Source organism: Panthera leo, chromosome C1 (genome assembly GCF_018350215.1).
Source record: "Panthera leo isolate Ple1 chromosome C1, P.leo_Ple1_pat1.1, whole genome shotgun sequence".
NCBI classification, from domain to species: domain Eukaryota; kingdom Metazoa; phylum Chordata; class Mammalia; order Carnivora; family Felidae; genus Panthera; species Panthera leo.
This window is the reverse complement of record NC_056686.1, coordinates 87,360,266-87,385,784: the sequence shown is the minus strand read 5'-3', so window position 1 is coordinate 87,385,784 and position 25,519 is coordinate 87,360,266. Positions and strand designations below refer to the sequence as shown.

At 33.0% G+C, this 25,519-nt stretch overlaps 1 protein-coding gene across 2 annotated transcripts in view; it reads left to right on the top strand.

The window, feature by feature from the left end:
* The window catches only part of COL11A1 (collagen type XI alpha 1 chain), a 233,048-nt gene that overhangs the window by 185,017 nt on the left and 22,512 nt on the right, over positions 1–25,519 (top strand). For both annotated transcript variants that reach the window (XM_042953107.1, XM_042953106.1), the window contains 13 exons: positions 798–851; positions 1,346–1,453; positions 5,799–5,852; positions 8,019–8,072; positions 9,330–9,383; positions 14,378–14,431; positions 15,254–15,361; positions 15,655–15,708; positions 16,337–16,390; positions 17,416–17,469; positions 23,473–23,526; positions 23,652–23,759; positions 24,219–24,272. In XM_042953107.1, coding sequence (XP_042809041.1) covers positions 798–851; positions 1,346–1,453; positions 5,799–5,852; positions 8,019–8,072; positions 9,330–9,383; positions 14,378–14,431; positions 15,254–15,361; positions 15,655–15,708; positions 16,337–16,390; positions 17,416–17,469; positions 23,473–23,526; positions 23,652–23,759; positions 24,219–24,272 — 864 coding nt within the window. The remainder of the gene's footprint in view (positions 1–797; positions 852–1,345; positions 1,454–5,798; positions 5,853–8,018; positions 8,073–9,329; positions 9,384–14,377; positions 14,432–15,253; positions 15,362–15,654; positions 15,709–16,336; positions 16,391–17,415; positions 17,470–23,472; positions 23,527–23,651; positions 23,760–24,218; positions 24,273–25,519) is intronic.

Here is a 25,519-nt window from a genome sequence, read left to right as displayed (position 1 = left end):
CCAAGATCTTTTGTAGTGTAGTAATGTATGTAGTTATGTATGTAAAATGTATGTAGTTATGTATGTAAAAAAAGACAGTTAAGAAGCAATATTTATGCATGTAAGACTCATAAACCTATTGAAATCTATTCCTCAAATAAGGAGGCCTGGTATACTTAATATATACATACATACATACATACATGCATATACATATGCATACACATATGCATGTGTTTTCATGTGAAGGAAATTTTAAATTTTTGTGTATCAATGTAAGGAGGCTTGGTATACTTAATATATACATACATACATACATACATGCATATACATATACATATGCATACACATATGCATGTGTTTTCATATGAAGGAAATTCTAAATTTTTGTGTATCACTATATTCTGTCTGTATGGAATCCTTACCCCAGTATTCACTAGAAAATATTGTATAGATAGATCTTTTAAGTGCTCTTTCTGAATCATACATATCTCATTAAAGAAATCTGGCATTTTGAAATTTTTCAAATGTGAAACTTCAATGTGATTTGTGTTAGCATAAAAATCCATTTTTAAATATCCACTGCATTACAGATGAGAGTGCTTTTGATAACTACCAATTTAAAGCTGATTACAAATAGGCAAGTCTGAGTCTCAAGAAGTAAAATAAATAATAGTTGACGGCTCCAAATGCAAGAGACTTTTCCATAGAAGTAGAAAGATGCATAATAGACTTTGATCAATCAAATGTTCTGCACTATTATAGCTGAGGCTCTTCTGGCTTCAGTTTCAAAATTACTGATTTTTATCTCACCACAGGGTCCTCCTGGACCTCCAGGTCTTCAAGGTCCTGTTGGTGCCCCTGGAATTGCTGTAAGTATTTCTCTTTGTTCAGCGAATTTATATCCTCATGGTTCCCTGATTAAATTTATGAACTGTCACATAACCAGTTGATTTTGTGTGGTTATAACTATGTCTGTCTAATGTTGAGCCAAATATAAATTTTCTAATATAGCTAACCAGGCTGATCTTTATAAACAAGAAATGTTATGACTTCATTTCAAAAGAATAATGAGTTAAAAAGTACTTAATTTGTAGTAAATTCTGAACATTATTTTCCCCTTGATAGACAGCTTTTACTTGGTATAGATGAGAAAATCAAACTCAGTCATGCTCCAGAAACAAAGAATGTGAGCCAAACAAACAGTGGTGCATTTGCAGCAGATAATGGACATTTAATCTTTTTTACTTGGTTCTTTGTAAATAGACCAGATTTGATTAAATTAGAAATGGCTATATTTTTGTGATGACTTGTATCAGAATTGTGATTTTTCCGGTTTGTGATCATTGTCATTGCTCTTCTCTAGGGGGGTGATGGTGAGCCAGGTCCCCGAGGTCAGCAGGGGATGTTTGGACAAAAGGGTGATGAGGGTGCAAGAGGTTTCCCAGGACCTCCTGGTCCCATAGGTCTTCAGGTAAGATGCTCTGGGCATTTTGTATGCTGTCCTGTCCACCTTCTTCTCATACCAGGTTTTCAGGTGGATGTAAAACAAAGTAGCTTTCCTTTTTTCTATCTAGAAGCCTGGATACAATGTTTAACCATAATTACTGTTTTATTTAAATGTTAGCCCTACCCTAGGTATTACACCTCCATTCTTCATTCCCATTTTGCTTAAAAAATGAACTACAACCTTATTTAAGGCTGAGAGTTAAAAGCGAGAGGTTAGAAGGATTCTTTTGCAAGTCTCATAGCAGGAAAATTAGTACTTCAGATGACCAGCAAAAATTAAAAGCATTTTGAGAAGACCATCTGCCCATCGCTACTACCAACAGACACTGCCAAGAACAAATGTTAAACAATAATAGGTAAAATAAACAATTTGCAATAGATTGATCATTTAAAATAACTTATTTTAAATTATAATTTGTATTTCGTGAAGCACATTCAGGACAAGAAATATGAAATTGTAAATCATTGTAGGCTAAGAAATTTCCATTCAAATATGCCTTACAACTGGACTGTTAGGCAATACTTTGCATTGTAGACATCTTCTATGCTGAGCTGTTTTTCTACTCTTCCATGTGATGCTCACGGCTTCCTACAAACTTTGGAAACATCTGGCTTTCTTCTTTCACATACTTATTCTACACCTACCTAGTGATCATCTGAGAGATTATAAAATTGTGCTTTAAATGATAATTTGGGTAACACATGGATGTGAGTTATGCCACATTAACAATTTTAGAAATGATTAAATTAAACCATCTAGATCACTGTCCTTAACAATTTGTTAAGTTGTAGAAAAGTAAATAGAAGTTGAGTTTATATAAATTTATTTTTTTGCCTTTATTTTCATAAGTAAAGTCACAGACTGCTTGTTTTTAATATTAAGTAGCCTATTATATACATAATTATACAAATTATATTGTAAATAATATAATTAGTATATTATCATAGTTATTGTTATAGCACTCACAGAACATGATATTTTGATTTTCTGCTTTTATTTTAATCCAAAATAATTCTTTTTAGATTTGGGAAATGCAAAAACTTCATTTCATATTTGTGTTTACCCTTTATATTTATTAGGAAAAAATAAATGAGCAATTATGAATACTAAAAATCAACATGTGTGAGAAACACACATATTTGAAAATAACAACAAGGCATTCAAAATTAGACTGCCAGTAAATATGTTACCATTCATTTTCTGCTTTTTCATTTAACTGATTACTCTGATTCTATAAGGCTGTAATTTAGGAGTTTAGTTCTCCTGATTAAAGAAGATGCCTTGTAGCTTATATTTATAAAATATTAAATGAAAAATTACCTTCATCTCCACAAATGTAAGAAATGTGCTCTTTGATGAGGGTGACTCAAGAAATTAGTTCACTACAAAATTGATTATATTCTCCCACAGCTACCTCTTTAAATCAGGAATCTGAAAAGATGCTAATGTAATTAACATGTTCACAATTGCATCTGCACCCTTTAATTGAGTCTTCATGGCAGAATAGATATTAGCAATTATAATACATAAATAATAGTCATCTAATATTCTGATTAAGTGACTCCATTTTTCAGTTTGATGTTTACAATTTGTCTGCATATGAAGGAGATGTAAAGAAGGACAGTTCTTGACCTAAATTCTTTTTTTTTTTTTTTATCTTACCACTTAAGTGGCAAATGATTTTAAATTGACAGACCTTAAAACAGAATATCTCCATGCATAAATTATTCCTTAGGAGAAAGTTAGGACATGTGAACACTGATTAACACTGTAGCACCATTTAGCACATTTAGTTTCCTGCAACAAAAGAATTTGACTCATTATGTCTCTATTAATTTTAATGATAAGAACATTCTGTCTTAATCAACTTAAACTATAACCAGACTTCATCAGAAAGAAAGAAATATTTCAATGTTTTTCTATTGGGAGGTCCCTATCGAGCTAATATTAGGAATACTCATATGCCTAAAAATATGCTGGCAATACAGAGCTGGGTCTGTTACAGAAATAAAAGAAAACTATGAACTCTACTATTTTTATACTCTTCAATTTGGGGATTCCAAATCAGATTCACTCTATACTAAAAGGAGGTGGTGGAAACATAGACAAAAGATAAGAATGTGAGTATTAATTTATATGATGTTTATAATTTAAGTTGCAATCCATGCTACCTAGCGAAATCAACTTGAAATATTAAATGTTAAAATCTACCTGCCTACTTAAGAATTTAGTTTTCTGTGCTCTATCAATGAAATATAATCTCCGAGGTTGTGCATCTTGGAATCTAAAATTTTAGCAATCTCTCCCAGGTAGTTTTTAGGCAGGCTAAACTCTAAAATACCGCCTAGCTATGTCCTCCTAGGAACTTCTCCAGTGATTCTAGAAGCTACTTTCAAATGATGTTAACCATTTGGGAATAACTGGCTATTTTCCTAGACATCCAAGTGACTTTTGAGAAAAAGGAGATTAAATCCTGGTATACATTGTTCATTATAAATCCGTAACTAAGATTTTGTCATAAAGATAAATACATGCCACATTAAAAAAGGTTTACAAATATACTCAATAAAGCACTCGCTCTCCAAACTGAGAGTCATGTGGAATTAGTAGGTCACAAAAACCATATAGTGTGTTATTACCAGCATTAAAAAAATGAAATATAACAGGATAAGGTAAAACAGATTAAAAATATCAAAGATCACCATCATCTATGCATTAAGGGTATTACTTTTTGAAACTCATCTTTCAGCTATTTTGCACATGCACATTTAGGGGGTAATAAGTGAAATGTATTTATTACTGTGGGTCACGGTCAAATAATTTGCAGCCACTGCAGTGTAGTGCCAAGTTAATAAGTGACTAAAATACCAGCAGAGATTTAGAACTTTGTATTGTGCATTTTTATTTCTTACATAGATTATGTCTGAAATACTATTTTACAAGTATTAAAAATAAAGCATATATAGAGTGTGTAAGTTGTAAATAAATAATGGCAATAATACTAAAAACATTAAAAAATTAGAACAATCCATAATCCTACCATATTAAAAACTGTTGCCACTTTTACTATTTCTGTCTAATAATTATCATGCCTATTTTAAACACATATTTCACAGATAAATTTACACTATGCATATTTATTTATATTTGTGTTTTATTACTTATTATATATCATTCATATTTAGAGTATTAGCAACATATTAATAGCCCTATAATATCCCAATATCTTATATAACAAAACTTATTTAGCTATGTTTTCTATGATTAAACATTTAGAATAATAGAGAATCTTAATAGTCTTAACTACTGTTACAATCAACACTTTATTACATGTAGCTTTTCCTGTTGATTTATTTTCTTAGAATTCATTCATTCATCATTAATTCAACATTTTCATGAACTCCTACTTTTGCCTGGTCCTCTGCTAATTGCTAGAGATAAAATATTGATAATTACTGCAAAGTAGCTTATAATTGTAAGTATATAAACAAGTGACATCATTGTGTTTTTAAGTATACAATTCAAATATGTGCAATATATGGTTGAGATATGAAACAGGAAATATGAACAGTTCTGCATGGAAGAACTAGTTAGGAAGACCAAGAGGAAATAAAATAATTTTTCCATAAAGACATAGGTGAAATTTGAGTGTAACCTGCCCTGTGAGTTTACTCAGTAACACAGAACCCTTCCTAAGGTAGTGACACTGCTATTGGATATCAAGGAAATGAATTTGAGAGAATAAAGGAAATGCAATACAGCAGGTTTTATGACCTGGTAGTTTTTTAGGACTAGAAGTGAAAGTAACAAGGTTAAAAATTCAGAAGAGATTTATAATCCTGGAAATGTATTGGAAGTTTTATTTTCAAAAGAGTTTTGTCAAATCGGTACCCAACTATAAAACCTCACCTGGATAGGATGTTCTAAAATAATTTGGGACAAGATTTTTTCAGAAAATCTTTGCCATGGCAGCCTTGTATACATGTGTATATGTTCATAAAAGATGGAGCAAATGATTAAGCATCCATAAATTCCCAGGTTAAATGATATATTCATTCTTGTAACTAAAATCAAACAGTATAATATTATAGAAAGCATGAATTCTATGTGTAAATGTACATATAAGATTTTATTATATGTAGTTAATACTTGCGTTTCAAGTATTTTGACAGATGATAACTTCTAAATCTTAATTTCATGTTCTAATTTGACTTTATATCTAATTTTGGTTTTATATTAGAAATTGGCCAAAAGTTTCTTTTTAAATACATGAGTGACGTTTATTGTTTTTTTTATTATATTTTCTTAGGGTCTGCCAGGCCCACCTGGTGAAAAAGGTGAAAATGGGGATGTTGGTCCCATGGTAAGTTTATATCTTATAGGATATTATGGATATTGTGAATTTTCACATTACTAATATCTTTAAGGGTTAGTAATCTGAACAAAATAGTCCTAAAAGCCATGACTTTTCAGATTGATGCCTTCTCCTTTCCCTGCCCAATCTGTATCTGTGACCATTGAAGTTTCTTTCATCACATATCGCTTTCTTTTCTCTTTCTCACTTTGGACTAATGTTTTATAAACATACAGCATTCAGTGGTTGATATATTGTTGCATATATATTTTTTCTAAGTGTATGGATTATTGAGGTGTATATAAACTGCCAAACTTCAGTTATTTATTAGTCTTTAGCTCCAGACTTTGAAGTGGACCAGGTAAAGAATAGATAATAGTCACCCTTCATTTGGATAAGTAGCAAATGTTAACATAGTATTAAATATTTGTACTTTTAATTAAATTCTTAATTTAATAAGGAATCCTATTTGAATTAGAATGCTATGACAAAATAATTTGCATTTATCGATTCTGGCTTTCTGTTCTAAGTATAAATCTAAGAGTTAACTGAAATTTTGAAATACATATATTTGTTTATTAAGCATTACCTTGGATAAGGAAACAATTAACCCAAGGTCACTGAAATCTATAATGAAATGTAATGAATGTATTTTTAATTGTTTCTTCCTTTCAATAAACATTGCCCCCAGTTCTTAGTTCCATCAGAATACGTATTTTGATATTTTTATACTTTCATTTTAGATGTTATTTTCTTCAAAAAAGAAATAATTCTTTTCATCACAATGAACTTAAAAACAGTGTTAGGGGCACCTGTACCCCAATGTTTATAGCGGCACTCTCAACAATAGCCAAATTATGGAAAGAGCCTAAATGTCCATCAACTGATGAATGGATAAAGAAATTGTGGTTTATATACACAATGGAATACTACGTGGCAATGAGAAAAAATGAAATATGGCCTTTTGTAGCAACATGGATGGAACTGGAGAGTGTGATGCTAAGTGAAATAAGCCATACAGAGAAAGACAGATACCATATGGTTTCACTCTTATGTGGATCCTGAGAAACATAACAGAAACCCATGGGGGAGGGGAAGGAAAAAAAAAAAAAGAGGTTAGAGTGGGAGAGAGCCAAAGCATTAGAGACTGTTAAAAACTGAGAACAAACTGAGGGTTGATGGGGGGTGGGAGGGAGGGCAGGGTGGGAGGGAGGGCAGGGTGGGTGATGGGTATTGAGGAGGGCACCTTTTGGGATGAGCACTGGGTGTTGTATGGAAACCAATTTGACAGTAAATTTCATATATTAAAAAATAAAAATAAATAAAAAAAAAAAAAAAAAAAAAAAAAAAAAAAAAAAAAAAAAAAAAAAACAGTGAACATAATAAACATTGCTGACTCACATAACTGACTAATACTCTTTAAGCAGCATCAGATACATAGAAAACTCCTTTCTAGGTATGACTGCTGTGGTTCCCTGAATCATTAATACATTTCTCTCTGACATATTAGTAAAAGCTAATAGTAAGAAAGTTTCCAACAATGACATTAAAATAAACTGTGACCTTTAGAAATAACACTAATGCCCTGGTATTCACTACAGACTAATTTAATCACAACCTTGAGGGTAAGGGGTTCTGGTCATCAGTATTTTGTAAAAAGTAGTCCTGAGGTAATTTTAATGCACAGCCAGGGGAAAGTACATTTATCTTAGGAAGACTACTAAGTAGTTAATCTTATTTCACTTCTAACATATAGAACATGAGAGCTGACATAAAAAAAACAAAATATACAAATAAAAAATACTTTTGTAGAATTAATAAATTTTAAATCTACTCAAGCACCATTTCTATTCCAAATTTATGCTCCTTTTTAAATCTAGCATTCTAGCATATTCTAGTATAACATATTTCTGTTCCATTATGAATTCATTGTACCAGATAGTAGCAATAGCCTAATTTTCAAATTTTTAACCATATCGCTTGCCTGCAGTCTGAATTTCCCCATAGCTATGTGTAGAGAATCATCTGCTAACATGATCATCAAGAATGACTTATAACCCTGCTATGGTCCACTGATTATGATTTTGGAGCGTGAAACTTCTTGGTCACAAAATGAAAATATCAGAAATGCATTTGGGTTTGGCACTAATAAACCTTAATATTCATCTCTTACAGGGTCCACCTGGTCCTCCAGGCCCAAGAGGCCCTCAAGGTCCCAATGGAGCTGATGTAAGAACTGTGAAATATATGTTCATTATTTTGAACTTACATAATTGTCAGTATTATTTAATGGCGGATGGTATCTAAGACATAATGGAGATGATTGCACTATTGATAAATATTTAAGTGAAAAAGAGCTCAAAAATAATCTACTCACTACATTTCATTTTACAGAAAAATAGGCTTTGTAGGGAATTAGTTAAAACAAGTATAAAAGAAGTTCCAAGTTCACATTCATTATAAAATATGTTAGAGAATTATGTGCATAATATGTGCACCTCTTACCATGTAAAATGTTTTCTCTCAATTGTATAAAGACAGTCTCCCCCCGCTCTCTTGCTTGCTTCATAATTGAACCACTCTTCCAATATTACAGGATTTGAAATGCAATGCTATACTTATCTTATTGTTACCATTAAAAAATTTCTAGATTTTGAAAACTCTCTTCTGATTTCACCTTTTCACAATGAAAAAATCATTTATTCTTGTTTTTAGTTGCTCTTCTGTCATGCCTGGTTGCAATTCGGGCAGGCCAGAACTGGATAAAATAGACAAAGAGCAGATGTACTAAAAGAGCTTTTGGGTTTTATTCCCTTTAAGTAATATAAAGACTAAGAGATGATATAAAGGCTAAGAGATGGTTCAGATTGGTTTTTGCATGGATTGCATAATTCTTTTTTTTTTAAGTTTATTTATTTTGAGAGAGCGAGAGAGAGAGAGAGCACGAGCAGAGGAGGGGCAGAGAGAGGGAGAAGAGGATCCCAAGCAGGCTCTATGCTTTCACAAAGAGCCTGATGTGGGGCTCAATCTCACAAACCATGAGATCATGATCTGAGCTGAAATCAAGAGTCAGATGCTTAACTGAATGAGCCACACAAGCACCCCTGGATTACATAATTTTTAACCAGAGTCATACTTAGATGCACTCCCCAAATCTACAAGCTATCCTCTAAATCTGACCTATTCAATGGGAAAAAGATTGAAATTATGATTTGAGTATCAGCCAGTATGACTAGAGTTGGAAAGTCTTCTGTCACATATTCAAAATTCTGGTGAAATTAAAAACCCATATAATATAATTCAGTTATTTGCTATCTAGTAAATTTGGCAACTCAATAAAGAGCATCATTTTGTCCCATCGTTTAAATGTCTTAGAATAATCTTGCATATCCTTCTCCCTCTTTGAGAACTACTAGATATGTATCTATGAATATGTTATTTTATTACAAGAATAAGGATAACTGTATTCCTTTTCCTCCACTGCAGGGACCACAAGGACCCCCAGGATCCATTGGTTCAGTTGGTGGTGTTGGAGAAAAGGTAAGAAATGTAGTGATAGACACTTTGAAACAGCAAGAATTAAGAACTTTGATGAAATTGGCTAATATTTTAAGTGCATCTAATAGTACTCTTTTTAAGTATTTTATACATAGTTATATGAATCACAGCCCATCCACTCTAGTAGTTAAATTATTCATATTAGTTAAATTATTCATATAAATATTAGTTAAATATGATTTTGAGATATCATGATTTTTATTTCCAGATATTGTGTTGAGCAATATACATAGATTATTTCCTTTAATCTACACAATCACCCTATCCTTTGAATCACAAAAGAATTAATCATTCATTTTGTCATGTTTGGAGTTATATTTTCATTACTAATAATATGACCTGCCTTTGGCACTTTTCAAAATACTTGACATGTGCCATAACATCTGGGCTCAGAATAACTTCGTTTTCTCCTGAAAATCATTTCACTTAAAACAACTTTCTTTTTATAAAAATGTCAAATGATTCTCTGATTTCTTATTTATGCACCCATGCTCATTTCTTAATACAATTTTTAAGAAAATTGACATTGGTATTTGCTTTATTTAAAAATATAAATTATTTGCCAGTTTTGAGGGATGAAAATTGCATTTCATACCATAAAATATTATATGGTGAAAAAATGTATTTCCTGAATTTTATAGTTATTAAGTGATATCAGAAGTATAGACATATCCTAAAAATGATTCTGTTGTTTGGTCTTAAAGATTTTTTGACTTAAATTACTTTATGTTAATTAAAAGATTTACCCCTCAGAAAAAATGCAATAAGATCAGAATGTGGTATTTTGATGTTTATATTTACTGAACACTCACATTCTACCATTTTGATTATAATTAATCCTGTATTATCAACTATTCAAATACTTTCTTCATTACAAAATTAGAAGCATTTTAAAATTATCTAATTCTTACTGCATAAACAGTGTAGTTTTTTTACTGACCATTTATATTTTTAAATTTAATGTTTTGTGCTGAAAAAGTGTGAGTTGAGGTAAAATTTAAAGCACATTTTTCATTGAGTGCAGTTGTCATGGGAAGAATTAGCAGCAAAGGCAAGAGGCCTCTGAGGGTAAAACTGTCTGAGACAGATGAAGACAGACTCACACCTTTCCCCTTTCTTCCCTTGGCTTTAATGTTTACTTATTTTTTGAGAGAGAGAGAGAGACAGACAGAGCATGAGCAGGGGAGGGTCAGAGAGAGAGGGAGACACAGAATCTGAAGCAGAGTCCAGGCTCTGAGCTGTCAGCACAGAGCCCCATGCGGGGTTCAAACCCACGAACTGGGAGATCATGACGTGAGCTGAAGTCTGGCTCTCAACCGACTGAGCCACTCAGGTGCCCCTCTTCCCTTGGCTTTAATGTTGACTAGATAGTTGTAGCAAGTACTTTCTCGTTTTAGTTTTGTCCACATAGAAAATTCTGAAATAATTCTAAATAAATTAATTCTAAATTTAATAGCCTTTTCAGTTTATCTTACTGGTTTCCTCAAACTTGTGGGTAACAGTAGGAACAGGTTTAAATACTTCAGTGACTTCTATGATTTTATCTCATGTTACTTTTGGTGACAAACATGGATGCCAAAAGTTTGGAGTTTGGCCAAGCTGTTTGTTTAAAAACTATCTGGTAACACTTGTCTATCTTGGAGTCTTAAGAGAATGATACAGTGAACCAAGATAGTGCTTTAACCTCTTATAATTAAAATGTACCTGATCTAACGTTGTTACACTAAAAAAGAGTTTTAATTTTTTTTCTATTAAAATTGTTTTTCTGTGGCATGATAGAAATAAAATTCTAATTATAATTTTTCTTCAGAATCTAGGGTAATATAGTTTACTATAGATTACAGATTTCCGATATCAGCTTTGATTCTGGCTGTATGCCTCCCCATTTCTATTTTGGAAAATTTATTCCCAATCACTAATTCAATAAAAAAAGAGAGAAAAGAAAACTAATATCCTGAGTCATGCTCCAATTTGCTTAAATATGTTTAATGTGTTTTCCATGTAATGTAATATTTGCTATAGATGGATTTGCACTTCAATGATCTCCTCAAAACAAGGAAATACTACCTAACAAAGATATTACCTTAATATTTAATGTGTACTTTGTGACTAGATTACAATTTGTTGTTCCTTCTGAAGGGAATTTTAACCTGAATAAGTGTTACAAAGGGGTAAAATGTTACATAAGTAATAATAAATTTATAATCTAGAACCTCCTTCATATGCATTGTTCTTCACAGGATATATATCATTGTATATCAGTTATTATTCTTCAGAATAAATATGGTGTAGCTTTGTTGATGCCAGAAATGCAGATTCAATTTATATAATATGGTTTGTTGCAATATTTTATTTTGCTACCTGTAATTTTGTCCCATCGCCTTTCAAAAGATTTAATATGGTACATTTTAGATAATATTAATTTTATCTTAAGTAATGGCTATTTATATTATGCATACTGGCTCTAATATACACAAAGGTGGTTTTCAAATGTATTTTGGGCAAATGAATATTAATGCATTATTCTCAAAGTGAAGAGACTTTGTAGTAAAAACTTGTCTTTAAATTTCGATCATTATTTTAAATCCATCTCTTTACCACCTATCATTTCCCTCAGTAAAATGGAAACAATCCTTACAGAATCTACTTTTGTTTAACTTTACACTGGACAAAGATTAAAGCGGAACAACAAAATATACGGAGTGTGACATAAAAAATGTAGTTATTTCCCCTCTTGTTCCAACTTTTGTGATATCACCATGCATAAGAAGATGTTTTGTACCCTGTCAATAGATGACTTGCATTTTCCCCCAGCTTTACTGAGGTATAAATAACAAATAAGAATTGTACATATTCATAGTGTAAAATTTGGTGTTTTGATATATGTGTACATTGTGAAATAATCCCCACACGCCAAGCTAATTAATATATTCATTACCTCACATAATTACCTTTTTTGAATGTGGCATGAGAACACTTAAGTGTATTCTCTTAACAAATGTCAAGCATACAATACAGTGTTGTTAATTATATTCACAATTCTGTGTATTAGATCTCCAGAACCCATTCATCTTGTGTATCTGAAAGTCTGTAACCTATGACCAACGTTTCCCCATCCCCCCCCGCCACACCACAGCCTCTGGTGATGAGCATTCTACTCTCTGCTTGTATGAGTTTGGCTATTTTAAATTCCAGGTATAAGTGAGATCATGCAGTATATTGTGTATATTTAAAATTTAAAGCATTTAATATGGAATTTTAAAGTTGATTTGAATGACAAACTGCTTAAGTTTTATTTCAGAGCTATGAATCATGGGTCATAAAACTATTACTTATATATCATTCCATCCACCCGAGATAGATTATTTCACAATGTACACGTATATCAAAACACCAAATTGTACACTATGAATATATACAATTCTTATTTGTTATTTATATCTAAGTAAAGCTGGGGGAAAATATAGGTCATCTATTGACCAAATACAAACATCTTCTTATGCATGGTGATATCACCAAAGTTGGAACTACAGGGGAAATAACTACATATTTTTAGTCACACTTTTTATATTTTGCTTATATTCGTTGCTTTTTAAATAATGTAAACATAATATTTTTCTTGTAAGGTTTATCTAAAATAATAGGTATTTGCTACTCCTCTTGAGAGATAAAATAACTTACACACACTAGTATTACTAATAAATTCCTAGAAAATACTTGTTATTTCCATCATGATGCAAATAATTCAAGAAATTAAAATATGTGCATATTCTCAAAGAATAAGGAATTATGTACACCAAACAGTCTTTCCCCTGGAGTTATGTTTATATTTAATATAATGCATTTCAAACCAAAATTAGGAGCAATGGGTTTATACCAGTATTACTGGAAAGAGCAGAGTTGAAAGTTAAAGGAAATTCAGACCTCACATTTTTTTAAATTTAAAACTATTTCCACTTCAAAATTTCTAGTTCCACTGATTTTGTGTAGGAATACAGCATTATTATAAAACATCATGTAAAAATAACATAGAAACATTATTTCACTTGGAAGAGTAATTGGATACAATAATTTTCTAGGTGTAGAAAATTAGTAATAGACTTCTATAACTAAAACATGCTAGTCTAGGAGGTTTATTTATTAGTCTGCTAAGCTAGGAAATAGCCATCCATACTTTTTTAAATGTTTGTTTACTTATTTTTGAGAAAAAGAGAGCAAGCAGGGGAGGAGCAGAGAGAGAGAGAGAGAGAGAGAGAGAATCCCAAGCAAGCTCTGTGTCGTCAGCACAGAGCCTGATGTGGTACTCAGTCCCATGACTGTGAGATCATAACCTGGGCCAAAATCAAGAGGAAGATGCTCAACGGACTGAGCCACCCAGGCACCTCTAGCCATCTATATTTATACAAGGAGATCATAAAAGTGAACAAATTTATAATATTTATATCCTCAAGAGGAGTTTTAATTAGTATCTAAGTATCTTTGTGTATCTTATAAGTACAGTACTTTTCTATGATCTCAGATCTCTATTAAATATATTTTATAGAATATAGAATCAGTATACTACCAACTGATTTGCTTTTTTGTTATTGTAAAGATAAAGCAAATTAACATAGTAAAAATGAAAGTTATTTAATCAATAAACTAAATTATAATATGAATATTGATGCAGCACAAAAGCACAATATAAAATTGGTTAGGAAACATGCAGATGTCTGTTTTGTGTGGTTTGGTGGTAACTTGGGTTAATGCTCTATTAACTACTTGCTGAGACACCCACTTCTGTCTCCTCACTTGAGAAATAAAAATACTGAGGTCAGTAATAAGAAAAGTTCCTTCTTAAAGTCTTTTACTGACTTTTAAACAATATACTGAATTAAGGTCTAGTCTAAAATGTCGTGGCCATCATTGAAAGCAGTTTTACAAGCATAAAAATATCATTTCTGTGTTTTGAAGTTCGTTTCCTCTCTTCTTTATAGGGTGAGCCTGGAGAAGCAGGGAACCCAGGGCCCCCTGGGGAAGCAGGCACAGGCGTAAGTGCTGGCCTATTGTCAACATGGGATGGTAACAGTTTGGGAATTCCTTTTCGAGTATTTTATTTTATTTTATTTTTTAAATGCTTATTTATTTTTGAGGGAGAGAGAGAGTGGGGAGGGGCAGAGAGAGGGGGACAGAATTTCTGAAGCAGGCTCTCTGAGAGCCCAATGCAGATCTTGAACCCACGAACCGAAAGATCATGACCTGAGCCGAAGTCAGACACTTAACTGACTGAGTCACCCAGGCATCCCTCTTTTAGAGTATTTTAAACATGTGACTTAACTCCTACCTGTAACTCAGTTATTTACTTTTCTTTTCCAACCCATTACAAACAATCACAAATGCAGAGCCTTTTTGTTTAATAATCTTGCATACCCGGCGCATATTTTGATTTACATAGAAATTGAAAGAAAATGACATTTGCATAAGTTAGAACATTAAAACTATAAGCTGTTTATACAATTTGCGGGAGGGGGCTGTCCACGAAGGACACAAACCCTGCTACATCAAACCCACATTTATGAATTGTAGTAGGATTGTATTAATTCTCATTTAGATTGGTTTAAACCTGGAGTGAATTTGACCCCTAGGAAACATTTTGGCAATGTCTGGAGACCTTTTGGTTCACACTAGGAGGAATGTCACACTTGATGTCACACGCCGGCATCAAATTAGTAGAGACCTGGGATGCTGTTAAACGTTTTGCAGTGCACAGGACAGCCCCCCAGCAGCAGAATTATCTGACCCAATGGGCTGAGACTAAGAAATCCTGATTTAAAGCTTATAAGGTAATCATTCTTTTTCTTACGTTGTTGTAGGGCCCCAAAGGAGAAAGAGGAGAGAAAGGAGAAGCTGGTGCACCTGGTGCTGCTGGACCTCCTGGTGCTAAGGGACCACCAGGTGACGATGGTCCTAAGGGTAACCCGGTAAGTGAGCTTGGTCCCTTTCAGATAGAGCCTATGTCAAAGCCACTTAGGAGTTTTTCATAGAAAGATTAGAAATCATGAAACTCTGGCCCATAGCTGGTGAAGCTGACTTTTCCTTATTTCATATATGCATAAGCATTCTCGATTAATTTCATTTTTTGAACATTTTCTAGTGGAAGAAGGGAAATCCTCTCATACGGTTTTACCATGACTTAGCTCTTAAACATCAGAATATTGTGACTTTATGAAAAATATTTTTATTTATCTTCTTTCTCTTAAAAACATCCCTCTAGGGTCCTGTTGGTTTTCCCGGAGATCCTGGTCCTCCTGGAGAACCTGGCCCTGCAGTAAGTATCATGGGAAAATAAAGGAATTATTTTGACGGGGAGGTTACCCGTGTCTTGGTTATTAATAATTAAATTCTTGATTACTTAGTTGGACCCCCCAAAAATAGAAAGGAAAAGAAAATGTAAACTGCAGCTATAAAATCCATATAGTTGAAGACATTTAGACCTCTGTTGCATGATTATTTTCTTCATTTGGGTTAGTTTTCCAGACTTTGCTGCATTGTATGAACTGATTATCTGAGTAGCAACATTACTCTTATTTCAAAGTTGCAGCATCTTTGCTTTTATTTCTGTCTCTCCTCTGGTGCAAATACTGTCTCAAACTGCCGTATTTGTTCATGGTGAACAGATCCACTGGCCTTCTACACTAATTACATCCTCTTCTTTTCTTGTATTAACAACACACTGTATTTTAAACTTGATGTGGTAGCAGTTTCACAAATCTTTGTGGAAAGAGTGAGAGATACCACAATCCTTAAAATACAATCGAAAGAATTTAGTAATACTTCTATTTGTCCCTTTAGTAATCATTTATCTCAGGGACTCAGGATATCATACCCTTTTGTTTTTAATAAAATCAAATTCATAGTGAGAAATATCTGTGTTCACTTTCTATTGCCCATTATAGGGTCAAGATGGTGTTGGTGGTGACAAGGGTGAAGACGGAGATCCTGGTCAACCGGTAATTAAGCACACTGTTTTTATTTACTCTTTACACAGTCCCAAGACATTTTAAAGAAGTAATCAAACTTTCAAAAGCATAGCTAGGTGGGTACACATTTTTCTGAAAGAAGTGTCAGTTATCATTGAATTTCAGTTCAAACTTATGTGGAGTTTCTTACTCGATGTGATTTAAGAAATATAAGCAACCTTCATAATAAAAAATGTAGTGGTGTCATACTAATGATTTTGTTGTATTATGTCAAATTCAGTATCTATCCATTTGTGTTAAATAAAGAGTTATTTTAAAAACACAAATAAGGCTTAAATGAAGACAGCCATGTTATCAGTCTATCATTAGCATGATTGCACTTCAATTTCTAACCTAAATGAACTCCGCATTGTATTGGACTATCACTATTATTTTGTTTACTTTGAGAATGACTCAACAGGGGCTTTGGCCACATATGGGTATTTAGGGAAGAGGTAAAGGAAGGCACTAAATTAAATAGGAGCCAAAGACAAATCACACCCCTAACATAGCTTTGTCTCCAGAGCCATCCCCACTGGATATTTGTAGGCTTATTCTGTGTAGATAAGACTTGCAGATCATAGCCCAACATGCTGAGTACTCCTTGGCATAAGAATGCTGGTTTTGTACAAGAAGAAATTAAGAAGTAACAGTTTTATGGTTTCACAAATGCATGTGATATGAGAAGAGTTATTAATCATATGATTCAATTAATTAGTATGGCTACTGGCTGCTTGTCAGATATAAGTTAGCAGTTTTTAAAAAGAGCACAGTTTTAAGAAGAAGGAATTTGAGTTACTTTCTTCCAGCTATGAAAAAGTTTTCCATCTGAATTTACTAGCTCTAATTATAGATATCTAGAGGAAGTTTAGGAATCTGAAATACAGCTGAGATTATCCGGGAAAGATAGATGTGGGGAGATGAAGAAAGAAGTTTGGATTCGGTCCAGATTTAGAAAACAATGCTGTGGACCATAAAACAATGCCCAATTAAAAGCTATTTTTCACATTTTATAGGGTCCACCTGGCCCATCTGGTGAGGCTGGCCCACCAGGTCCTCCTGGAAAAAGAGTAAGTTTTTAAAATTTGTTATTTGAGGGGCACCTGGGTGGCTCAGTTGGTTAAGTATCCTACTCTTGATTTCGGATCAGGTCATGATCTCACATTTCATGAGATTGAGCCTGGCGTCTGACAGCGCAGAGCCTGCTTGGTGTTGTCTCTCTCCCTCTCTCTTTCTACCCTTGCCCCCTCGCTCACACATGCACATGCATGTACTCTTTCTCTCTCTCTCAATAGATAAATAAACATTTTTAAAAAATAAAATTCTTTATTTGAAACATCCACTCATCTACTATGTGTATAAACATAATATTCTTAAGCTGTAGACAGCATATTATAATGATGCTGAAAAAATATAAGTCTTAGAGAATAGGGTAATTTCTTACATTTGTCAAAATACTTATTTAAATGGAACACACTTTAGTGACAGATTTAATCAGTCACAATAGACAGTAGTTTCCCACTTCCCTGTGCTTAGGTCTCCCCTCTGTACAAATGCAGTCTGTTGTAAAAGACTGATGGAACCCTGAACTGCAACTACAGGGAGATGAGACGCCAAAGTCCATTGCGAGCTAAAAACATGGCAAAAATCTGAATGCAACTATCAATAGAAAGAGCCCAGGAATCAGCATGTAATGTTAGCTTGCTTGACACCGTCAAACTTCTCTGATTTGGAACCATGGCAGGATTTTAACAAAACACTACAGCAAAATGTAAATAAATAGATCTTGCTCAAAATATTGGCTCCAAAAGCATAAGAGACTCTTAAAAACTGAGAACAAACTGAGGATTGATGGGGGGTAGGAGGGAGGGGTGGGTGGGTGATGGGTATTGAGGAGGGCACCTTTTGGGATGAGCACTGGGTGTTGTATGGAAACCAACTTGACAATAAATTTCATATGTTGAAAAATAAATATTGGCTCCAGTGGATGATAGGAGATTAACTTTTTCTTACTACTGTACTGTTTTCATAATGAAACCATTTCTGTTGACCTGCCTCTTACAATACTTACGTCATTATCCAGTGTTCTCCTTTCCCTCCTTTAGTCTATTTTTCTGACCTACCTGCAAACAAAATATGTGGTAAACATCAAAATGTATTTCTTAGGTTCATTCCCCTTTCAGTAATCCAAAGGCACAGAGCCATTGGAACTACTGTGGTTTTCTAATGGTAGTTTTGCTTTAGTGGGATTTTCACACTCCACATTCTCACAGAGTAGGAACAGAATTTAATTTTCTCCTTCAGCAATATAAATTTGAGTCAATATTTATAAACATTTTCCTTTGCCAGAAATAAATTTATTTTATACTAAACATCTTCCTGAATACACTTGTTTCTTCATTGACCAAGTGCTTTTTAACCTTCCACCTTCCCTGTTCTTCTTATATTCTAACAATATTCTAAATAATATTCTTATTGCTTTTGTTTTGTTTTGTTGACAGCCCTGAAGCATGGTCTTGGTAGAAAAAAAAAAATGTCTCACACAGCAACCACTGGGCTGTTATTCTTAGAAAGTAATTACAAAGTGTAACATGATTTTTGAGATCTCCTTCCTATTTTTGCCTGCAGTCTGAATGCCATTAAAACTTTCTAGATGGATGAGTAAATGATACTAAACGTTCCTAATAGAATATTGACCAGAATGTTACGAGTGGCAGTGATACTGAGAAACAACATTCTAACAGTTATTGAACAAGTAGGAAAATTAAGTTGTCATTTGTAGTACATGTACATTCTGTCATGTATTTGTAATACTAGAGAATAAATGTACATTTCCTTAAGGCACTAGAAGATTGTATGGTTTGTGTTGATAAAACATGGAATTTTGATACTCAAGTTATCATTATAGCTGTTTGAAACCAAGAGCTAGGTCCACGCTCTTTTATTGAAAAACCTCCTAGAGGTCACTAAAATAATTTAAACATGATAACTTGAAAATGCTCAAAATGCACCATTAAATGGAATTCTAAAGACTCCAGTATTAACAGAAATGCAGACAAAACTTTAACCTGTATATATACACCATATAATATATATATATATTCTTATTACATACATACATGTTGTTATATATGTGCATATATTCTCATTATATATTCTTTCCATCCTTATGCGTTTATGCATGAATGTGAATGGTCAAAAGATAAAGTGTTAAAAGGAAACATCCCTTCCACATTTAACCCACACTAAGATTCAGATCAGAGATTAGATTCTTAGGAAAGCCTTCCCTACTGTCAAACTACAACATTGTGCCTATTTTTATATACCTACCTCATCTCTGCACATTTTATAATGTACTATCTTTGTTAATTTTGGCGTCTATCTTCTGAAATGAAACTTCATAATGAAACTTCATGAACTCCTTAGGATTTCATGGTTTTTTGTTTTTTTTTGTTTTTTGTCTTTTTTTTTGGTGTTTTGTTTTATCTTTTTGTATTCTCCATGTACATTTCTGGAACACAAGGACAATTTAAATATTTTTTACATGAATGGAATAAGAGATAAATTATAGAATAATATTGTAAAATGTGAATAGTGGAGAGAGGTTATATTGTGTATTTTATAGGAAGTATATTTCTCATGGTGAAGAAAATCCTGTGTAACCATGGCTACTGGTGGAGAATTAACTGGGGCCTGTTTTACTGTATTATGTTTTAGGAGGCATTTTCTAATCAGAACACTCATGAAAGTACAGGAAGTAGTTCACTAGATTAAGTCCTTGCCCATCTGTTTATGCAGATATATGAGAAGTAAGACAAGAATTTGTCCATATGCATTATTAATTTTTTTTCAAAGGAAACTTCATATTCCCCTAGAAAAAGTGTGTTTTCATCCCAGTTTTTCTTTAAAAAAACAAAACAAAACAGAAAAAAACACTCTGTGCCATCTGGAAAAATTATATAAGAAATAAATGAAAATGGGAAAAATGAGATAAAGAACAGAGAAAATCCATTTAATATGGATTTCCACCGTGACAGATACCAGACGTTCATTCAGAGAAGGAAGAAGTCCTTTTGGGATGGAGAAACTCTATTTGAATCAAAATTTTGTGGCTGTGTTGTAGTTTACTCGTGTTTAAATTCTCTAGGCTCTTCAAACTCAGATTGTCTTTTCTCCTTTGTGGTAAAAGCAGTATTTTTGTTACATTTTTAGACAGCTGATGACTAGCTTTTCTCCAAAGCTAGATATTTATAAATCTTCTGTTCTTTATGTTCATGTGTGTCAGTGCAGTCCTTTGAAAAATTCCATACCCTTATGTCATGAGTTTAAGGGAAACTTCTATGAAGTTTCATAGAATAAGGAATAAGGAAAAGGACAGAATAAGGAAAAGTCCATTGTTCAGTTGAATCTCATAATTTCTCTTTCCAAAATCACAGTCATTATGTGTCATTATGTGTCAAAACAACCATAAGGTTGTTTTGGTTTGCATACGTTAATATCTTACACATCACACTGAAATAACTTATGACATTTTAACATTAAATTATTTGAAGTTTATGCTTCTATACAGAAATCCTCTTGCATAAATAGCATGAAATTAAAAAGAAGCACTTAAGTTTTAAGCATATATTAATGTTAGCATAATGCTGCTGCCTCAAGAGACTGCTTCAAAATGTATACATTTCCTACCTTTTGGTTGAGGCACAATAGAGTTACCATGATGATATTGAGAAAATTATGCTATATTCGTTGATTCTCTCAGAGATAAATGAGTTCACAGAATGCTCCGAGTTTGATGAAGTGCTTGCTACTCCTTTTAAATGTGAATTTAAAAGACCGAATGAAAGACTAGCTTGTGCTCACCATTAGCATATTAATATGGCACCTGAGAGGAGTCTTCTTCCTGCATCACCTTATTTTCACCAATTAACACCATCTCCCCTACTCTCCCCAACCTCCAACCTCAATCTCAGTTGATGATTTTGAGTACAATTCATTACAAAATTGAAGTAACTGATGGAATACGAGAGACAGAGTCTGGGGAAAAAGGAAATGCAGTTTCTTAGAGATCATGAAGTTTCTTTTTTAAACCTTCTGTGGTTATATTTGAACTTGAGCAGAAAATTTCAACATTAAATTGAATCTTAATGCTTGGTAAGTAATAAAAATTCAGTTAATGAGTGTAAATTAATGTTTTATAATAAAATTGTAAATCTTCTATGTCTTTGAATGAATTGAAAATGTATATTGGGGGGTCATTCTATAGGCCAAAAGCATTTGTATTGTGCTTCTATTAAGCTATCAAACCAAGTGCCCAGCTTCTGTTGATTTGAAATGATACTAAAAAATGACATGAGGATCCAATATAATAGAAACAAAATTTAGATGTGTCAATTATGTTATAATTGAAAAAATGATGATTTCTTTGATACTTTCTTTGAATGTTATATCATGTAATATAAATGATTATAGATGATTTTTTTCTCATCATTTTGTTACAAGGTTTAGAAATGTCTTATATTTCACAGATGACTATATAAATGTAAGAAGGAAATATGAATATCAGGTATCAAAATCTGATTATATACTACAGGATCATCTTATATTATTTTTTAGCCAACTCAAAAATTTCCAATTAAGTTGTTGCAAACATAGAATTTATATTTTTCAGGTATTAGAAACAGCATGCATGGAAAAAATAATTTGTTGACATGGTGTCAACAAGTGTATTTTGAGAGCTTATTTTGTTAGACCTGACTCTTAGGTTGCCAACATGGTGAAAAGTATAGGTAAAATACATTAATGTATAATAATAATTATAATATTTGCTAATGTTACAAATGATAGAACCAAAGCCAATGTTTGTTCAGTGTTTTCTCGTCCCAAACACTGTTATATGCCATTTACCTTTATCAGTTCATTAAGTTGTTATGATGACTCTAGGAAATACCTCCTATTCTTATCCACATTTTGCAGAGAAATAAACTGAGGCACTGACCTGGCGAATAACTTTCTAAAGATCACAAGGCTAATTGGTGCCCAGGACGAGGATTTGAAGTCAGGAACTCTGAGTCCAGGCTTTATGCCCTTAAGCCCCAGATTCCATATCTGTGTTTGATACCACTACCCACGAAAGCTTGAAAAATACTTTTATGTGTGTTATCTCATTTAAATTTAACAACAATTCTATTGCAAGAGAATTTTTATTGGTAATATTTTATGGATGAAGTTCAGGAATGCTAATAAATTGTTAAAAGTCACAAAGCTAATGAAAAAAGAACTAAAGAGAATTGGGTAGACAGATATCTTACAAAGATACCTATATAGTCAAGGAGGAGTATTATGAATAGCTTTAAACAGATAAGTAACTAGCATCTCTCCATAGCAATCTATGCAGCTATACAAAAGTCAGGCAAACACCAGAATATCCTCATAAGCTTTTGGATGACATATGGAGAGTGAAGATTTTTTTTTCTGCTCTTGCTCTAATATTAAGTTTTAAAAAGTGATAACTATTTTTATGCCACTTATTTATGTGAATTGCATAGTTCCAGAAAATGAAAATAAAATTTCTGCTGACAGTCAAGATTTTAAATGTGCTGCTCTCATTCGGACATGATCCTATAAGAATGTATACATAACATATGGATGTTCTATGATTAAGAAAGGAGCCTAAAAATAAAAAAAGGGAGTCAATCTTAAAATACCTTTAAGGATGAAAGTGAAATCTGATACATGCATTCCTAATTATACAACGTAATAAATGATACCTGAGTATTTAACACACTAAGGGTAACTAAGTCATCAGCTTTTCTTAAAGAAATTATCTTTACTGTTTCCTTACATTGATGTGTGATTATCTGTCAATGTGTGCTTCATTTATGTGTAATATTCTAACTGAAAGTTTTTATATAAAAGGGTTTTGATTTTTCTCATTGCATTTTAAACTAAATAGCTATACGCAGTCCCTATTAGAATCTGTTACAAATTAAACTGGAGTATTTGTGAATAAGTCCTCAGTTACATTACTCTTATATGCGATATATATTTTCCGTGTACTTTTATGTTTATAGGGCCCTCCTGGAGCAGCAGGTGCAGAGGGAAGACAAGGAGAAAAAGGCGCCAAGGTAAGATATACAAGTATTATGTTTGAAAGGCTTATACATTGAACAATACCCATTTCAGTACTTTTAATAGCATACAGGATGTCTTTTCTCATTATTAATGTGTTCACACATTTTATTTCTAACAGGGAGAAGCAGGTGCTGAAGGCCCACCTGGAAAAACTGGCCCAGTTGGTCCTCAGGGACCTGCTGGAAAGCCTGGTCCAGAGGGTCTTCGGGGCATCCCTGGCCCTGTGGTAAGCACCTGTGCTAAAAGACGCCATTTTGAAAATAATGTTTCATTTCCAAAAAATTGTGAATGAAAATATTTATGACAGCATTATTTCATAAGTAATCGTGTGGATGTCTCATAGGAATTCAGTAAATGTCATGTAATCATTAAAGTCAGATATTCTTAAAATATTTAAAGATATCATTTATTTAGTAAGTTCATGGTGAATTCCAACATAGAAAGGCAGAAGAGAAAACCCAACCCTAAGAACTCAACAATGTGAAGTTTTTATACATGTATCCATCTAGACATGGACACACAAAGTAAAAACACTCAAAATTGCTTATAACATTTGTAGATGTTCTCCATGGGATGGAATTCATAGATGATGTTTTCTTGCTTTCTTTTTGTGTTTCCAAAATCGAAATGAAGAAATATGTATGCTTTTGTTAATCAAAAAATCAATTGTGTTTATTTTCCATAGGGAGAGCAAGGTCTCCCTGGAGCTGCAGGTCAAGATGGGCCTCCTGGTCCTATGGTGAGTATGGTCTTTTCTGTTACTTCGAAAGGGAAAGCTCCAGAAGCAAAATTGTTTACAGGCTAGAATTTCCAAAATTGTGTCTTACAAAATAGTTTATATTTTGTACAATATTTCAGAAAGCATATTACTTAGACCTAAAAAGAGGAAAGTAATCCTAAGGGATGGGTTATTTGGAAACTTTTCCCCTTGATCAGATCTTTCCTTTTTGTCCTTTGGAGAAAAAAAAATATTTCCACTCTGAATAAAATGCCACTAATGGCCCAGCCAGTTCTTTTCCAAATGTGGACAGTTCCCCCAAATGCATGCAATTACACTTAGTTTCCTGGCACTTCATTTAAAAGAATGACATTGGCACAGGAACATAGTGATCCCTTCACCAAATAAATTGTTCTCTTGGTGAGTCACACAGGCTGAAAGATAAAACATTAACCTCCATTAGTGGAGAAAGGTATAATTATTACAACTGAAGCTGGGTTACAATCATCAACCCTGTGTTCAAACATGGCTTTATAAATCCAACAGAGCACTTTGTTGACCGGCATACTGTTCATAGATGGGAGTTTATTATAGGTGCCAAGGCTATCCTCCCTACAAAATTTGGACAGAAGTGAGAATCCAAGTCTCACCTTAAATCATTGTCTTCTGGGTGACAGATTCTGTTTTATGGTAGAGGTGTTTGAAATTCATTGTCCAAAAATAGTTACGCGTGAAGGGATTAATCAAAACAGCAAATAACACATACAGCATTATGCAAGTGTGATGCATGTTGGTTCAAATAGTCAAACACCTCCTTATGCCAATTTAAATTTTACAAAAATACCTCTTATCATGAATATATTAATTACCTGACAGATACATGCTCAGAGAGCCATCAAAACTGATATTCATAATCTTAATTATGAGGAGGAATGTGGGTCATTCCTTTTAGTAAAAATGCCACAATATATACCAAATACTTCATAAGTGTTACAGAGGTTATTTTTTTAACTGTCATTGAAAGTTAAAGATCATTTATTTTAGTAAAGGGATAAACATTATCAAATTTTGAGTGACCTCAAGCCGGAGATTATCACATCTGCAGGTGACCCCCTCAGCATAACAGGAGCCTGGCTGAAGCTGGGTGAGTTCCCAGTCTACACCACTATTTAGGGAATTCTCCTTAGATATGGTAAATTCCTAACTGCAGAGTCAGTGCCTGGAAAAAAAAATGCGCCTTAATGTAGACTTAAAATTTGCCAGAGATT